This window comes from Chrysochloris asiatica, unplaced genomic scaffold, assembly GCF_000296735.1.
Source record: "Chrysochloris asiatica unplaced genomic scaffold, ChrAsi1.0 scaffold00019, whole genome shotgun sequence".
Taxonomy (NCBI): Eukaryota; Metazoa; Chordata; class Mammalia; order Afrosoricida; family Chrysochloridae; genus Chrysochloris; species Chrysochloris asiatica.
The window spans coordinates 482,281-500,293 of NW_006408537.1; the positions used below are offsets into that span (position 1 = coordinate 482,281).

General features: G+C 37.1%; 1 protein-coding gene across 1 annotated transcript in view; it reads left to right on the forward strand.

Annotated features, from left to right (window-relative positions):
* The window catches only part of TFAP2D (transcription factor AP-2 delta (activating enhancer binding protein 2 delta)), a 68,976-nt gene extending 53,674 nt beyond the window's left edge, over positions 1-15,302 (forward strand). The window contains exon 8 of the mRNA XM_006835705.1: positions 14,910-15,302. Coding sequence (XP_006835768.1) covers positions 14,910-15,129 — 220 coding nt within the window. The 3' untranslated portion in view covers positions 15,130-15,302. The remainder of the gene's footprint in view (positions 1-14,909) is intronic.
* Positions 15,303-18,013: the final 2,711 nt, after the last annotated feature.

The following is an 18,013-nucleotide window of genomic DNA, read 5'->3' on the forward strand; positions in this document are numbered from 1 at the left end:
CAAGTCACAGTTCAAACCCATCAGGCACTCCTCAGAAACCTTTACAAGGTTGCTATTTGTTGGAACAGACTCCATAACAGTTAATATCAACAGTGCTCATATTTATCATCAGTATAGAAATATGTGTATCCTCTCACAACTATGTTATTATTGTTGCTGTTATTGTTAAGTGCCATCGAGTTGATTCCAACCCAAAACGACCCTGTTTAGGGTTTCCAAGGAGCAGCTGGTGAGCTCAAACCATCGACCTTGCAGTTCAAATAACCTTGCAGTCTGATGCATTAGCCCACAGCACCACACCAGGATTAAGTGCTGTCAAATCATTGTGAACTTATATAGGGTTTCCGAGGCTGTAAATCTTCGTGGGAGCTTAAAGCCTCATCTTCCTCCTGTGGAGCAGCTGGTAGGCTTCAATCACCAACCTTGTGGTCCACAGTCCAGTGCTTACCCTACAGAGCCACTGTACACACCTATATCCTTTGGTTGAAAAGTGCAAAGTAAAGACTAATATATGTTAAATTTGTTAAAGGAGATCTGTTAGCATAGTGGTTACAAGTCAGGCTGCTAATATCAAGGTCAGCAGTTCGAAACTACCAGCCATTCCATGGGAGAATGATGAGACTTTGTGCTTCCATAAAGATTTATAGCCTTGGAAACCCCATACAGAGTTGCTATGAGTCAGAACCAACTCCATGGCACACAACCACAAATGTTAAATTTAAAAATGCTCTCAATTCCTCTCAATGTTTTAAGACTGTCTTCGTTATATAAAATAATGGATGCTTTTAAAAGTTGGCATCTGGTCTGCAGAATCTATGACTTACAAGGAATGTTTTATTTTCTAGTATGTCACCAAATTACTTAAGATGTGATAGACACATCTCTGGAGACCAGATTTAAGATCCATGTTCCAGAAATGCATCAGATGTAGGATGAATTTCACAGTACTTTACTTCTACCATTCCATTCGGTTATATGAAAACTGGGAGCTAGTGTAATGCCCAGAAGTTAAAAGCAAAAGACTTTGAAGTTAATAAAACCACTTTCAAATCAGCCCTTTTTATGTGCCAGCTAGATTTTTGTGATGTATGCTATCTTTCCAGGCCTCCAAGACTTAGGATAACACAAATATTTTGTTCTGGACTACTAACCAAAAAGTTGGCAATTCAAATCCACCCAGCAGTACTATGGAAGACAGTCCTAAAAATCTGTTTCCATAAAAACTAATAAAAAACAAAAACAAAAAAAAGACCACTGTCACTGAGTCAATTCCAGCTCATGGCGACCCTATAGGATAAAATAGATCTGCCACATAGGGTTACTGAAGTAGTCAATCTTTACGGAAGCAGACAGTCTCCTCTTTCTCCTGCAGAGTACAGAACACAGGTGCATTTGAACTGCAGACCTGTAGTTTAGCAGCCCAATGTTGAATCCACTGCAGCAGGTCTCCTTCCACATAAATTACAATCAAGAAACCTGTGGAGCAGTACTCTGTCACATGGATCTCTATGAGTCACAATTACTTTAATAGAAACGGATGTGTTTGTTTTTCATAGCCATAAATGAGATAAGAAATCTTTCATTTTACTGTGGTGTGAGCTAAAATGAAATTGTTGCTGTTGTTAAGTGCTGCTGAGTTGGTTCTGACTCATAGTGATCCTGTACAGGGTTTCCAAGGAACAGCGTTTGGTGGATTACAAAATGAAGCATTGTTTACCTCCCATACTGAGCCAAGTTTAAAGGGTATGATGGGTGTACTGCCATATCTATACAAATAGTTTCATTTGTGGATACATTAGAACCTTCTAGTTGGTTCCAACTCATAATGAGACTATAGGACAGAGTAGAACTGCCTCATAGTTTCCAAAACTTTTGTGTTTACGAAAGCATATAGCAACATCATTCTCTGACAGTGGTACTGGTGGGTTCAATCTGCCAACCTCACAGTTAGCAGCCAAGCTCTTAACAACTGCATCACCAGGGATCCCTCAATACATGTAAAGGATTTATTTATCATTTTGATAGAAGTTCAACTCAGAGCTTAGTAATTTTTACACAAATGCAATTCTGTACATAAGGAAATCTGTTACATCATCAAGTTACTAAAAAAAGGAGGCTGCTGTTTAAATTACGAAGAATTGAGAATTTCTTTGTTATATTGGAACCCCCATGCAGGGTCACTATGGATTGGAACCAACTCAACGGCACTTAACAACAACCACAATGTAATATCTAAAGAGGCCTGGTGGTGTAATGGTTAAATACTAGGATCTTAACCAAAAGATTAGAAGTTTGATCCCACTCTGTTAACTCTGTGGGAGAAAACACCTTCCTCTCCGAGGCATTCTGCTCCTGTAAAGACTTACAGCCTCAGAAACCCTGTGCAGGGTCACTATGAGTCAGAACCGACTCCATGGTAGGTATTTAACAACAATCTCTTCCTGTAAAGATAAAGCCTGGGAAACCCAATACAATAGTGCAATTCTGGTCTGTTAAAACAGAATGTCATGTCTACTAGATTATTTCCAATAACAATGCTGTAGCCATCATCACGTGAGATATTTTCTCAGGCTCAAAACATAATTTGTTGTTATTGCTAAATACCTTCCAGTCCGTTCCGACCCATAAGCCCCCTGTATAGAATTTTCAAGAAGTGACTGGTGAGGTTGAACCACCAGTTTGTGGTTCAAACTGGCTTTGCAGTCCAGAGCATTAACCCATAGTGCCATATCAGGACTCCCAAAACACAATACAGCATCAGATTTTAAGCTGAACCAGCTACTGCATGAAATAAATAGACATGCCATTTGTAGGTTAAGCCTAGGCACAAAGGAATTTGTTTAGACATTAGTTGCCAAGTTAATACACCAGAACTCTAGAGAAAACTTTCCTTTCTAAACTTGAAGTGTGGACTTGAGTCATTAGAGTTTACCTTGCAAGGCAGAAGTGTTAATAAGCTAGTCTGGTGTTACCAAGAGAAGAATTGCATATAGGACACATTTTCCTTTTCCATAATGCCATTAAAAATTAAGGAAGAAACACTTAGCCAAGGACAAAGTTCAAAAGAGTTAGGAGTTGTTGCTGTTGTTGTCGTGAAGTGCTGTTGAATTAGTTCCAACTCACAGCCACCTGGGACAGGATTTCCAAGGATCCGCTAGTATATTTGAACCACTGCCCTAGCGATTAGCAGTCCAGTGCCAGTAGGGTATTACCAAGAATTAAATATATGGTTAAGTCATCCCTCCCAAAAAAACCATTGAAAAAGAAAGGGAGAAAAAAGAACAGCATTTATTCAAGAACAAAGTTCAGAAGGCTTAGTAGAGAAGAGGGAATGGAAACAGGAAACAGGGAGGAGGTGGATACCTGATGTTACAAAGGGGATTGCAATCAGTGAGGCGAAACAAAAATGTTATTGAATTATTAAATGTAAAACTATCTTCTCTGTAAACCTTCCCCAATTCACAATAAAATATTTAAAAATCAAAATTAAAAAGACAGGGAGGTTATATTTTGAGTATAAAATACTCAAGATTATATGGCTGATGATTCTTATACACAATAAATTAAAACACAGAATTATTCATGCTACATATATATTCACTTACAGTAATTGTTATTGTTGGGTTCCATCTATTCAATTCCTAATCATAGCCACCTCATGTGACATAGTAGAACTACTCATAGACATTTTTTTCTGTAGTCATATCATCTATAAATCTGGAGTACTACTATTTATATGATGTTTTGAGTATAAGAAAGTTATGATTTCCCATTTATCTTCTTTTTTAATGTCTGCCACATTTCTCAAACACTTTAGCTATATCCCAAATTATTTATTTAGAAAAAGTCTTCTGATTTCATAGTGGAAAGTAGCAGAACGACAGAAATCATTTAGCCAAAATTCATCTTAATCAAAATTTCTTAAACTATAGTCTTCAAACAAAAATATATGATTGACATTTCCAATTAAAATCTAACCTGAATTGAAAGCTTCTGATAAAGATTAAAATTAAATGTGTGCATTTTAAAATGTGTGTTTGTTAAAGGGAGTGTTGTTTGTATATACTAACAATAGTATAATGAAAGTTAACAATAGGATAATAGAAGTCAGCTTGATACTTGACTTTGAAATAGACAACACTTTACACATTTACATGGGCAACCTTACAACCTGGTTTCACATCAGAATTACTTTGGGAGTCTTTTTAAAATCTCAAGAACTGGATATAGGAAACATACACCATCTATGATTTTTCAGAGCTCTGAAGCTAAGCAAATTTAACAGCTATGATCCTAAGATATTCTTAAACTACTAGCTTTTGTTTTTCCCTCAAAAGAAAAACATTTCTAATTCATTTTTAATGTGGCATTGAGAATTATGTGAAGTTCTGTCTCATGCCCTATTCCTAAAGGCCCTACAGTCATTATTCTGATAATAATTTAGATATAAAATTGTGCTAATGTAAAGCATGTCTTTTACATAATTTCCTACTGAGAGTGGTAGTTTTAATTTTGATCATATTTGACTTTGAAGCAGGCAATTGGCAGAACCTGATTTTTCCGTTTTCGCTGAGTGCTAGCTGGGGAAGAAGCAAAAGTGATTGGATAAGTGTGTTGTTGTTAACTGCCATTAAGTCCGTTCCAACTCAGAGAGACCCTGTATAGGGTTTCCAAGAAGTGGCTGGTGAATTTGAACCATTGACCTTGCAATTCAAACTGACCTTGCGGTCCAGTGCTTTTTTCCTGCAGTGCCAAACCAGGACTCCTTGTTAGGTTATGTTGTTGTTGCTGTTAAAAGCCATCAAGTTGGTTCTGACCCATCATGACCCCTGGATAGTGTTTCTGAGGAGCAGCTGGTGAGCTTGAACTGTCAACCTTTCGGTTCAAACTGACTTTACAGTCCAGTGAATTAACCCACAGCTCCATACCAGGAGATGCTATAATTAGTGATATCTATTTGCACTAAAATTTGATTTCATCATAGTTTGCTTCCCATTGCAGACCACTTGAATTACCCCATATGTGGTAGTTATTGTGGTACTTTGAAAACTATGACTTTACCTTTTAGCAGATTGAATATGACCTAAGAAAGCTGGGGAATTATCTGGCTTTGTAAAGCAGAGATAACTGCTTTCGGTTATCTGTGGCAATTGCCATATCAGGATGCTCTGGGAAACAAATTGCATACCAATGACCTTCCTCATGATTCTCAGTCTGAAAATCTGCTGTTGCCACAAAATGACAGCTGGTGAGATTTATTTACTATTTGCAATTTGTTAAGTACCATCAAAAGTGTGCGTTGGTATACAGAACATAGCAGACAACACCACACCTACCTGGGCAAGGAAGAAATTTAATTGAAATCTACAGAAGACACACAGCCCCACAGTTCCTGAGAATGATGACAGCAATTGGACCCAAGTGGCATGAGGCTTCATGAACAGAACAGACTTAGTTCCAATAGCAATCCAGAGCCCTCATTTTCTGAAATGTTAGGAACTTCTCTGACATTTTAGGAAATCCTAACAGTGTTTCCTTTCCTTATCGTCTCATAATCTCTTTGATTCTGAAGTCATACAAAAATTGGTATGACAATAGAAAGAGGAGAAGTTAAACCATCTTTAATGCTCAGTTCAGAGAGAACAACTTACCAGAAAATGCAGTTTTCTTTCTTGTACTGACTTAGGGAGTCTAAAATATTTTTTTCTTTCATTTAACTGTGCTGATGGTAGGAAGTACAAACATGATTTTTCCATTCTTTCAGAACTTCAAAATTTTAAATGGAAGATAATTGCAATTAAAGAATTATGATATATGAGGATAAGTCCAAAAGTATTGCTACTGGGATTCTGGCTCATAGTTGAACAGGCATTTTCCCAACAAAATATGTTTAAACATGTCTCTGTGATCAGTTCAGTTGATAGCTATAGACAAGATCTCTAGGTAATATATCTGTCTTAGTTTCATTAAAGTGCCTTCAAAAGAAGATCTAATCAAAATAGTGGTTTTTGAGAGTAGCCACAAGGCAGAGAGGTAAGCGCAGAAGGTTTTGGTTACTTTCTTTAGAAGTGTATAAACCTAGATAGAGGATCTATTGAGAAACAATACTTCACATCTTAATATTTTTCTTTAATATGTTGGTTCCTAGGATTTTACAGCAATATTTTTTGCCTACTATCACATGAGAGTGATTCCATAAATGAGAATTACCCAGAAGACAGCTAATTACCTGGGTCAGCCGGGAAAGGCTTTCATCTTTCCATCCATAGTTCTTAGCATATGATACATGCCTAATAAATATATACTAAAAATATAGACTATGATAATATGTCGGTTGGGTCTTGGATGTATTCTACATTACTTGATTTCCAGTTCCATGGTGTTTTAATTGGACCTTGGACCATTGTAAAAGAAATGATCAGTTGGCTTAACTCTCCCATTTGAGTTAAGAAGCATGCTGACATGGTACCTTGTTAATGTTGTGTCCAAGGTTATCAGCAAAAGACACAGATGACACACTCTATTAGTGCTTAGGATAATTAATGCTTTCCTCACAAGAGAAGAGGCAGAGCCAGATCAGCTTTACTTATGGGCACAAGTCTCCTGTGATCAATGAGTGTAGGGCAAATATTCCATGTACACCCCTCTCTTCTGCCATGGTTGAATATCCCATTATCTTTCCAGTAAAAAATATGGAAGAGGGGTTGGTGTATGCCATATGGTGCCTGTACATGAACAAGAGACAGAGAAATTACTGTATGCCCAGAATAGGCAAGAGACTTTTTGATAAGAAGAGACACACAGAGAGACACCTAATTCCCAGTCTCCTTATCAGAAAATGTTCTGGGCCTTAAGTCTTTAATTAGTGGCCTGAAGAGGAAACATAGAAGCAGATTGTTCTCCCAACAAATAGAACCTCCTTCCACTCTCATAGCCCTCTGGAAGTAAGAAATATATAGACAGCCCCAGATATCTGTGTGTTTGCAAGTTATTACATTTTCCTCATTGATCCTCAGTGTTAAAAGGCCCCTTCCATTTGCTGTTCTCCTTCAACATTTAAATCTTCTCTCCAGTATCCCTGTCAAGTTGTCACCCAGCTCAGGCTTGAAAAATTTCAGTGATATATAGTATTGCTCTCTTCTTGCCTAGACATCTCTTCTATTCTGACAACTCTCTTAGAAATACCTTCTTTTCATTGAGGTAATACCTGTCTTCCTAGTTTCCTACTCCTTGGGGGCCTTACCAAGTCAGTTTAATCCCTCCCAAGTTCTAAAGATAGCTCTCATGTCCCTCTGAGTTTTCTCGTCCTGGACTATTCATCCCCATTTTCTTTCGTGTTCAGCATAAGACATGAATTTCAGTCAACTTCACTAGACTCTTCTGAATGCCATGTTCTCAGTAACATGCTGAAGAAAGAATGTTTGTCACTACTTATATGTGAGCATATTTGGTCTTCTCCAAGGAGTCTAAAGTTGGAGAGGTTTCTTTGTTTTTGTTTTTTTCTGTTTTCCTTGGATGGGAAAGTGGCTGGGAAAAATAATCAGTCAGCAATGAATGATTTTCTTAATCTTGTGAAAGCATTCTTTCTGTTTGAAGACAAATGAAATTTCAATCCCCAAAGAAACAAATGAATTACACAATTAGGCTAAGCATTTAAGAAATGAACATATTTAACTTCCTTTAGAATCTGCCACCTCAAAGAGTACTTTTAAAGTTGTTGTTGTTGTTGTTGTTTTCCTGGATATTAAAAATAGTGGGCCTGGATTGTGATGGAAAAAAAAAAAAAAATCCTGAGTTAAATTCCTTTATGCCAGCCTAAGATGAATCTTTAAAACTTTAACTTAAATCCCAAAAGTGAATAGCATACACAGGCAAAGAAAAGCATAACTATAAATGGTTAAGTTATTTTCACTAGTTAAATAACAACATCTCTTGAGGTAGATCCTTTACTAGCAAAAATGTGGACTGAAAAAAAAAAGCAAACTAAAAATAAAGTAGGCGACAGTTTTCACTTCCTTAGCAGAAAAAAGTAATGACGGATGCTCTTCAAATATTAATCCACATCAAATACTTTACTCAACAGTAAGCAGAAATGAAACTACTAAATCGTTTGCCAATACTTACTGTACTTCAGAAGTTGCAAGGTACCAAATTAGGTGCTGCAAAAGATACATACAAAATTAAAACAACCATCGCAAGTCATTTGATGACATTTTATGGATTTTCAAGTTCAGCACATAGGAAACTATTTAAACAACAGAAACCAGAGACAACTGTTTCTAATAACACGTTTCAAACATGGTCCCAAATCACTACATGTGTTAATAATTGGCTTTGGGGTATGCATGCATTGGGGAACAAATGTGGTAAGTTTTTGTTTAAATTAATTTCAGTCTTTGTTGAACCACAGTTGAGGAAGAGTCCACGGGAAGATGACACAGTTACATGAAAGCATTCAGATAAATGTCAGGGGTCTTAGTTTTATTTTGTTTTTGAACTTTTTATTGTAGTGAAATTTACAGAGCTGATTAGTTTTTTATTTTCCGTATCTTTTAATTGTGAATTGGGATAAAGGTTTATGGAGCAAAGCAAATTAATTTCCCATTCAACAATCCATACACATTTTGTTTTGTGGCATTGATTACAATTCCCACAAGGTAATGCACACTTCCCACTTCCTTCCTATGCTTCCTGTTTCCATATTTTTTGTCCCACTCTGCCTTTTAAGGTTTGTCCCTGGGCAAATGCTACCCTGTTGGCCTCCTGTGGGTGATGGTTCTAGGAAGTACGTCCTTCCCTGGCTGAAAGTTGATCCACAGGATTGAGTTCAGTTCCAGACTTGAAGGGTGGTTAAGGGCCATGGTCTTGTGAGTTCCGTCAATTTCTATCCAAGCAATAAGCCTGGTCTTTTTCATTATTTTGAGTTTTGCTCAACATTTCTGTACCTTCTATTGTGATCCCAATTAGAGCAGTCAAGGATGATAGCCAAGGACTATCTAGTTCTTCTGGTCTCAGGGTAGTGAAGGCTGAGATACACACGGTCCAATAGTTCTTGGGACTAATTGTTTTCATGCATCTTTGAGTTTCTTCACTTTTCTTTTCTCCTCCAGATATGAAGAGACCAATAGTTGCATCTTACATCACCATTCCTGAGCTTTTATGACCTCACTCATACCCACTAAAGTAGAATATAGAACATAGCTGTTGTGGTCTATGTTATGCCAATTGACCTTGCTGTCCTCGAGACTATTGTCCTGAGCTTACATGTCCATTCCAGTGACCCATTCCTTCAAAGTGTTTGGTTGTGGCTAAGATGCTTACATCCCTTTGTCCCTTAGTATGTTCTACTATGGATATGTGAATATATGGATCTATGAGGGGACTTCAGAAAGTTCATGGAAACATTTCATTATATTTTAATCAATTTCCTTTATAACCCCCTCTTGTATTTGCAGCACTTAACAATACACATGTAGAAATATCCTCTGTCAGGTCTCTATATATTTGTGGATGTTATAGAGTCCTAGTATGGTGCTGTAGGATAAGCACTGGACTCTAAGGTCAGTTTGAACTCCAAGCTCAATGGTTCAAACTCAACAGCTGCTCCTCAGAAACACAATACCCGGTCGCTATAAGTCAAAACCAACTCGACAGTACTTAACAACAGTCCCATTCACTTTCCCATTCCTGTTTAGCTTGCATGTCTGTCTATGCTTCCACTTGTAGATTATTGTTATTACTGTTATTGTAAGACTGGATATGTCATAATATTTACCTTTGTTGCCTTCAACTCATTTGCAATTCCCAGTGATTTCATTTGCCTTGGGTGCAGACCAAAGCAAAGGAGATTACCTTTTGGTATACTGCCTTTCCCTTTCCCAAGTTAGTATGTAGGCTACTGTGCTGGACTGCAAAGTCAGTTTGAACTGCAAGATTGACAGTCTAAGCTCATCAGCCACTCCTCAGAAACACTATGCAGACAGGGTCACTATGAGTTGGAACCGACTCAATGGCACTTAACAACAGCAACGGCAACCCTCAAAGAGTATTTTTTTTTTTTTTCTGTGTATAAACCTTTCCTTGACTTTATAATAGTGGTCTCATACAAGATTTATCCTTTGTGACTGACTTATTTGACTCATCATAATGTCCTACAGGTTCATTCATGTTATGAGGTATTTTACAGATTCACTTTTTTTCTTGAATATTGTGTATTATTTCAGTATTCCAGTCTCTTCTCTTCTTTGCAATCGGCTGGGTTTGTGGACTTAGTGCAGACCCTTAACCTCTCTGTCCTTTGCATATTCATCTGTCTGATGTTGTAGTTAGTTAGGATGATCTCTAAGCCTCCTTCTACCCAGTTGCTAAGTCGATTCCACTCAAGGCAACCTCATGTGTGTGCAGAATAGAACTGTGCTTCACTGGGTTTTAAAGGTTGTGACATTTCTGAAGTACATATGTCCCCAGGCCTGTCTTCCAAGGCATCTTTGGGTAGATTCAAACCCACAGTCTATTAGTAGTCAAGCGTTTAACCATTTATACCACCTAGAGATTCCAAGGAACCTTCTAAATCAATGACATTTTAACACTGTCTCAATTTATTGTTCCATTTTAAATCATCACTTAAACTATTTTGTTTTTACACTATTTTTTCAAATGATTTTATTTCTTTGCCTTATGGTATGTTGTTTTTGTTAAGTGCCATCAAGTCAGTACCAACTCATAGTGACCCTATGAACAACAGTATGAAACACTACCTAGTCCTGGGCCAACCTCACAATATGCAGTTTAATAAATTGATTTTTTTTTTTTTTAAGGCATAAGTATCTTAAGCTTAACATTTCAAGTCTCCTACTCCAAATATGAAATATGAATATCTGATTGGATAAAATGGAAGGAGAGCCAAATCTGAGAAAACCTACATTTTGGAGATGATTAATTTATCCCTAAAACTCCATTTCTATATGTAAAAAATAATAATAATAGCACAATTTTAAAGTATTTTCCTCCAAAAAATCGACTTGGATGCAATAAACTTTCATCTCTCCAAATATGTGTGCAATTATTGTATCCTTAGCCTGCTTTGGTAATGAGCTAGGCTGAAGTAAGACAAAATCATCAGAACTCATTTTCTATTGGAGAGTCAAAGTGGCTGAGATCAGCAAGAGGCATGGGATTTAAGGGCTATGGATGGACACACCTCTCCCAATATGGCAGAGTTTTAGGAGAATCATAACCACACTTCCTCAAAGTGAGTTCCACAGAGTACTAGTTGATACTCTCTGATAGCATTTCATGGTGAAAATGTTTGCCAGTTCACGAAACCCTGCCTATTATATCCCCTTTTAAAGTGTGACAGAAACCCTGGGTGGTACAAATGGTTAATACACTGGATTATTAATAAGAAGTTTGAAGGTTCCATTGAGAGGCACTTCAAAAGAAAGGATTGGCTATTTACGTCTTTAAACACAGCCATTGAAAATCCTATATAGCATAGTTTATTCTGATATACATGGGACCTCCATGAGTCAGAACTGACTTAATGGCAACTGGATTGGTACTTTATGCTGGATCCCATTTATTTTTCAATAAATCCGTGCTGTCAAGTTGATTCTGACCCATGATGATCCCATGTGTGTCAGGGTTTTCATTGGCTGTTATTTTAGGCCATCACCAGGCTTTTCTTGCAATAGCAATTGGTTTCTTTTGAAGTATGGCCATGTTTATTAGCCTATCAGAGACTTCCAGAGTCCTTTTTAAATGGAATGATTGCTTAACCCTATGTTTTGAAAACTTGATCACAGAAACTGCTTTTCCCCAGAATATCTTTTAACAGCCCATGGAACTAATGTCCTGTAGAGGTTCTTGAAGAAATACTAAAGGAAGTGCATCCTTCAAATTTTCCTAAGGAGACAAAGCAGACACTGTAGTTAGGTATTATTTTTTGACCCTAAGGGAGAACATCCAACTGCTTGGCTGCATCGAAACTAAATTGGGACCATATAAAATGTACTAATGCTTACAACCCATCCCAAGCAATTAAATCAGAATCTCTGGGATGGGACCCACACACTGGTATTTTTTAATAAGGTCCCCAGGTGACCCTCATGTGCGTTTAGAGTTGAGAACCACTAAATGAAGGAACCATGAACATTTGTGAGTGCTGTCAAGACCTTGCCAATGAGTAGATTTCAACAATTTCTCACCACCCGAGACTGTACACCTTAATTATGCACCTTAATTAAACTCCATTTTAGAAGCACTTGGGGCCATCTGTAATATAATTTATGTAGAAACGAAATAAAATCAGCTCATTTTCCTCTGCCATTTTTACCAGGTAGGCTAGAAAGAACAAGTGTCAGAAAGTTCTGGGAGGATAAGTCCCCAGCTACTTTCCCAGAAGTGATAGCCTTGTTCCTAGATATAAATTCAAGGACTTCGCTGCTTCAGAGAGAAGAAGTGCCTTATCCTCATAGTGCTGGAAGAAAAGTTGAGTTCTGTAGAGAAGCCCATGACTCTTTGCTGGTGCTCTCTAAGGTCTTTTTCCTGGCCTCTTGCCCTCATGGCTGGTCTCATGAGTGGGAATAGGCATTTTTGTCGGCCACCTAAAACTATAGTAGGGAGTACAAACTGAGCCTCGGGCTACATTTGGTCCTAAATCTGGCAGTAGTTTAATATCCAGGAGGGAAGGAAAATTGGGCTTGTCTTCCCTTTAATTCTTGCAGCCTGCCTGCCTCCCTGAGGCCAAATAAGAATTGGGATTGGTGATAGAGGTTTCTGTATGAAATTCTGGAAATCAAAAGATACATCATAACAAGCACACATAGAAATGATGTAAAGTTACAAGATGATAGGAATAGTGGCCCCAAATGCTAGTTCAACCTTCACACACACAAAAAGTGAAAGATAGAAGTTTGTTGGTCAGATAGAAATTGACATTCTATAAAATGAAATTTGCCTCTACTCCAATTACCTAAAAAGTGATAGCAGCCTACTTCTAACTTGTAACAGGAGACTCCTGGTGTGGTGCTGTAGGATAAGCACTGGACTGCTAACCAAAATGTTGGCAGTTCAAACCCACCAGCCACTCCTTGGAAACAGGGTCTATGTGAGTCAAAACCCACTCAATAGCACTTAACGACAACAGTTTGTAACAGGAGTCCTGGTATGGAGCTGTAGGATAAGCATTGGATTGCTAACTGCAAGGTTAGAAGTTCAAACCCACCAGGAACGCCAGAAAAACTCTAAGTCCACAGTGACTTGACATGTTTTAACAACAAAAACAACAATTTGTAACATAATAGTATCTATTGCTTTGAGCTGTTTTTTACCTCAAAAGAAAGCTAGAAGAATCCATCCATGGTTGGCAGATACAACTGAGTGACCCAGTGTTAACTGGCAAATACTGCAGAGAGTCTCACTTTCTTTTGAACACATATTAAATCACTGTTTGTTTAGTACGTAGAAAGGATGCGCTGAATTCTAGACAAACTCTGCCAAGATAGGAATCATTCAGGAGAAGATTCCAGAGAAACTTGCTTTAGGCTGTGTTTTAGTAAATTACTTTAGTGGTTTTAATTTAAATTAGCTTAGATAAATCAATGATCATAATGATAAAGCATTTCTGAAGGACAATTAGAGCAATATGGAAAGGCTTTGTAACAACATTGCTTTAGTATACCACCAAGTTAGTGAAATGCAAACCATCTCTACTTAGGTTAAAGAAAGTAACAGACCTTGTTCCTCTGATAGATGTCCATCCAGAATCCTATGTTAGTTGATATTCCAAGTAAGCACAGAAGTTTTGGGTGTTTTAAAGTAACTTACAGGTAAGGTCTTGGTCACAAACACCACTTAACAACAACAACAAACATAGCATAATGAGTCACTGCTATGCACAGAAGAAATAGAGGGCAATCAATTCACTTTAAAGAAAATGATGTGGGAATTACATGTATCACTTCCCCTCTTGTTTTATTGCTGGACCAACTAGTCCCGCCATGTTCAACCTTAGCTGTAGGAGAGGCTGAGAAACGTAGGCCCAAGCTGGGTGGTTATAGTTTCAGATAAAACTCTAGTACTAGGGACCTACCACAGTCCTCGAGTGGTTTGTGATTCACAACAATTCTGTAGGACAGAGTAGAAATGCACCATGAAGTTTCCAAGGCTGTAAATAGTTTATGGAAATAGACCGACACATTTTTTTTTCCCCCTGAGGAGTGACTGGAGGCTTCTAGCTGCTGACCTTTCAATTAACAGCCAAGTGCATTTACACTGCACACCACAGAGCCTATATACTATGGAAGCAGAAAAGAATGAAGTTAGAAAAACAGCTAGTCTTCTGGCATACTCAGCCAACTATGGTTTCTTCTTTTGCGATTTAGCATTGGACTGTGAACCACAAGGTCCGCAGTTCAAATCCACTAGCTGCTCCATGGGAGAAAGATGAGGCTTTTTGTTTCTGCAGAGATGTAAAGCTGCAGAAACCCTATACTGGGTCACTGAATCAGAACCGACTCAATGCCACTTAACATCAACAATTATATGTGCCATTTTTAAAAGCCAGATTTCATATGTTGAAATGTGCATGTTTTAGTTATTTCATAATGAGATGGAGAGTTATTTTTTTAGCTACTTCCTAATGGGATGGAGCATCAAGCTTTGCTGATGTTTAGTGCATGCCAAGTCTATCATTGGCAAGTTTCCTCCAAATTGATCATAAATTTCTATGGTCAAGGGCAACACATGGAACAATACTTACTGAACTGTAAATTCCACAGTGCTGGCACCATTTAGGAACACAATAAATACCTGTATAATTGAATGTTCTGAATTAAATGGGGGATTTGCTGTTCTACATCAGACTAAAAATTATTCATCTCTTTTTCCCTACCATTTCTCATTTCTAGTTTGATCACTCATGGCTTTGGGACTCCAGCAATATGTGCAGCCCTAAGCACTTTCCAAACAGTCCTCAGTGAAATGCTGAACTACTTGGAAAAACACACCACTCATAAAAACGGTGGAGCAGCAGATTCTGGCCAAGGACATGCCAACTCGGAGAAAGCCCCCCTGCGGAAAACTTCAGAGGCTGCCGTGAAAGAGGGCAAAACAGAAAAGACAGACTAGCTACATCAAACAGAATCTATTTCCAGAGAGTCTTGCTGCTGATATTTTTTCTAATATATATATCATTGAGGGTGATTAATCTTCAGTGGACAAAATCTTTCCCTTCCCCAACCCTCCATTAAAACAAACAAACAAAAAGAAAAAAAAAAAATGGAAACAAAAAAAGGACAAAAAAAAGAAAGAAAAAGAAAACAGCAGTGTAATCGTGTGATGAAATTGTCACTTTTTAATTTTATGTTATGATAAACTCCTTTTGTGCACGTAATTTATTGTTCTGAATTAGATCATCACAGTTTTTAAGCACTTCTGGACTTTGGAGAGGCAGCACATGCTTTTTCACAGCTAACGGATGCACTTTCTTATCCAACTATGAAGTTAGGGTTCAGAAAGCATGACCAAACTGGAATCCAGTGCTCATAGCTCCAGTTGTTCTTGAAGTAACTTCCTGTAACAAAAGAGTGCCTCTTTCCACTAAATAGACCAATTCAGTAATAAATTCATCAATAAATGTTTTGGGAACTGAAAAGGGCAGTCATGAATGTTTGTCCTGGGAATTGACAACACCACCTTCTAAAATTGTCGTCACCCCTAACCCACTTAACTACCGATGCCTTGGTAGTATTTCAGAATTCCAAAAAAATTTCCCTCCTCTACCTTTAGCTCTTCTGACCCTCCCCCAGGTCCTTTTTTATTTGTTTGTCTCTTTGTTTTTCTATAGCTAAGAGGAGATTCCGATATTACCACACTGAGAGGAGAAAGAGGATCTCTTTTATGCACAGTCTTCACACCACCAAGAAAACAGACTTCGGTTAGTGGGAAGGGGCTGGATAGGTATAGGAAAAAGTAGTTTTGCCACTATTGGACTCCCATTGTTGGAAAACAGTGCCATTGTTTTGCCTGGAAAAATCTTGGGAGTTGGAACAGTAATGTGTCCAGAAAGTTTTGGTTCTCAGAGACAAGAGAATAGACCAAGGGAACCTTATCCAGGCTCTTGAAAGACCCTGTGGTCAGTAATTGAAAGTGAAAAGCTCCTCTACCTTTGTGCTTCCTCTGCCTACTTAATAGCTATGTTCTAAACCTTTAGAGGCACAAAAGTATTCAGGTGTGTTGTCAATAAAGAAAACAAAACCAGAAGAATTAGAGAGCCCTTTTGCTTTTAAGATGCTTCCTTCAATCATAGCTTGTTATGAGAACAGGCTATAAGAGCTTCATTGTTGTTTAGTTAAAACAGAAAACAGGAGGTTCTTGACAGCAAAGACCAGGGGCTCACTAAATGAGAGTTTGGTCCATATGACCTGAATGTGTCAAGAAATCTGGTGGGTAGCACATTGTATTAACATTTATACTGTTAACAATTTTCAGACTTCTAGGCAAATAAAGATGTAGCTCATTGCCAATGTTTTAAAATTTATTTTAATACTGTTAGACTCCCAACATTTAGTTTAGCACAGAAAAATTATTCTCTCAACAGATTTAATTACTTTCAAAAAGTGTTTGCTATATTATAATTCCATGAGGGAATATTAGTATTATTTTTAATTGGGAGACATGGTTCAAGAATTTTTGTGTAGAGATCATAAAAACTATTTTTGTCTAACAATAATTCTTATATCATACTGCCCTTCACCTTCAATCTTGTACAAAGAAGAGAAATCATAATCAATAAAAATCTAAATTTCCTAGTCTGAATTCAATTAGCAGAAGACACTACTAAGGAATTCCATAATAAAGGAGTTTTATAGTTATATAATACAAGGATTTAAAATAAGAAATTGTAAAAGTAATGAGTTGTGATTTCATGTGTTTCTCTAGTTCCATTTTTTAAAAATTATCATTATTCATGGCTTTAAAAGTTTTTGAAATAGGATACAGCCAAGATTTTGCTGCAGTTCCAAACTTCTTCACCAAATAAACAATTCCATTTTACATGAAATGTTCTATATTGTAAAAGAAACACATGAAACAAAAATGATAAATATTTCAATTTATAAATAGTAGGAAAGTTCTATAAAAATAATATGGGCTACTAATATTTCTATAATGAAAATTCACATTAATTTTCTTTTATTCCTTTTATTATCAATGAAAAATATGTATTTAATATGGCATTTTGAGATGCATCTACACTAGGTACTCAATATAGTAATATATTGTGTCAAATGTTCACCAATAATCAGGCAAAAAATGAGATCTGGCTTTTATTAGCTAACTTCTCCACCCATAATTATGAGTAGCTGGAGTTCTTAACACCTCACTGGGGTACTATTATTTATTAGCTTTGGGGGAAAATATAACTATAACTACAGCACATATTTTTGCCAGGATTTGGGGTGCCTTAAGAGCCTTAAAAGGACTGCACCCAACATGTAACTAACTAAACCAGCCATTAGGACATAAATGAATTGATAGACTGGTCATGTTTATGGTCATTTATTAGCTTATTCTAATAGATATTGTTAACATCCCATCTTTTGCCTTGTATATAGTAGGTACTCAACACTTTTTAAATAAATGAATAAATAAATTTGTCTGTGTTCTTTGTCCAAGTGGGCCAAAGGACCTTTTAATTTTTATTTATTTATTTTTTTAATTGTCAGTGTTTCAATCTGGTTTGCTTCTTCCAAGATACCTTATGGACAAGTATTTGTATTTAAATAACAGAATATTTCCACATTGATTGCAAGAAGATATATTTCAATATCAAACACTAAAGAAAACAAGTTATGTATCAGAATTCCAACAAAAGTTAAGTTGTAAGTTATTATTATCAATACCATATTTCATATAGTACAGGAAGACAGCTCAGAAAAATCTGGGTTGTTTCTAGTGTTACAATAATACACCGAGGGTGAGTCAAAAAATACCTGCACTCTGGATTCAGAAT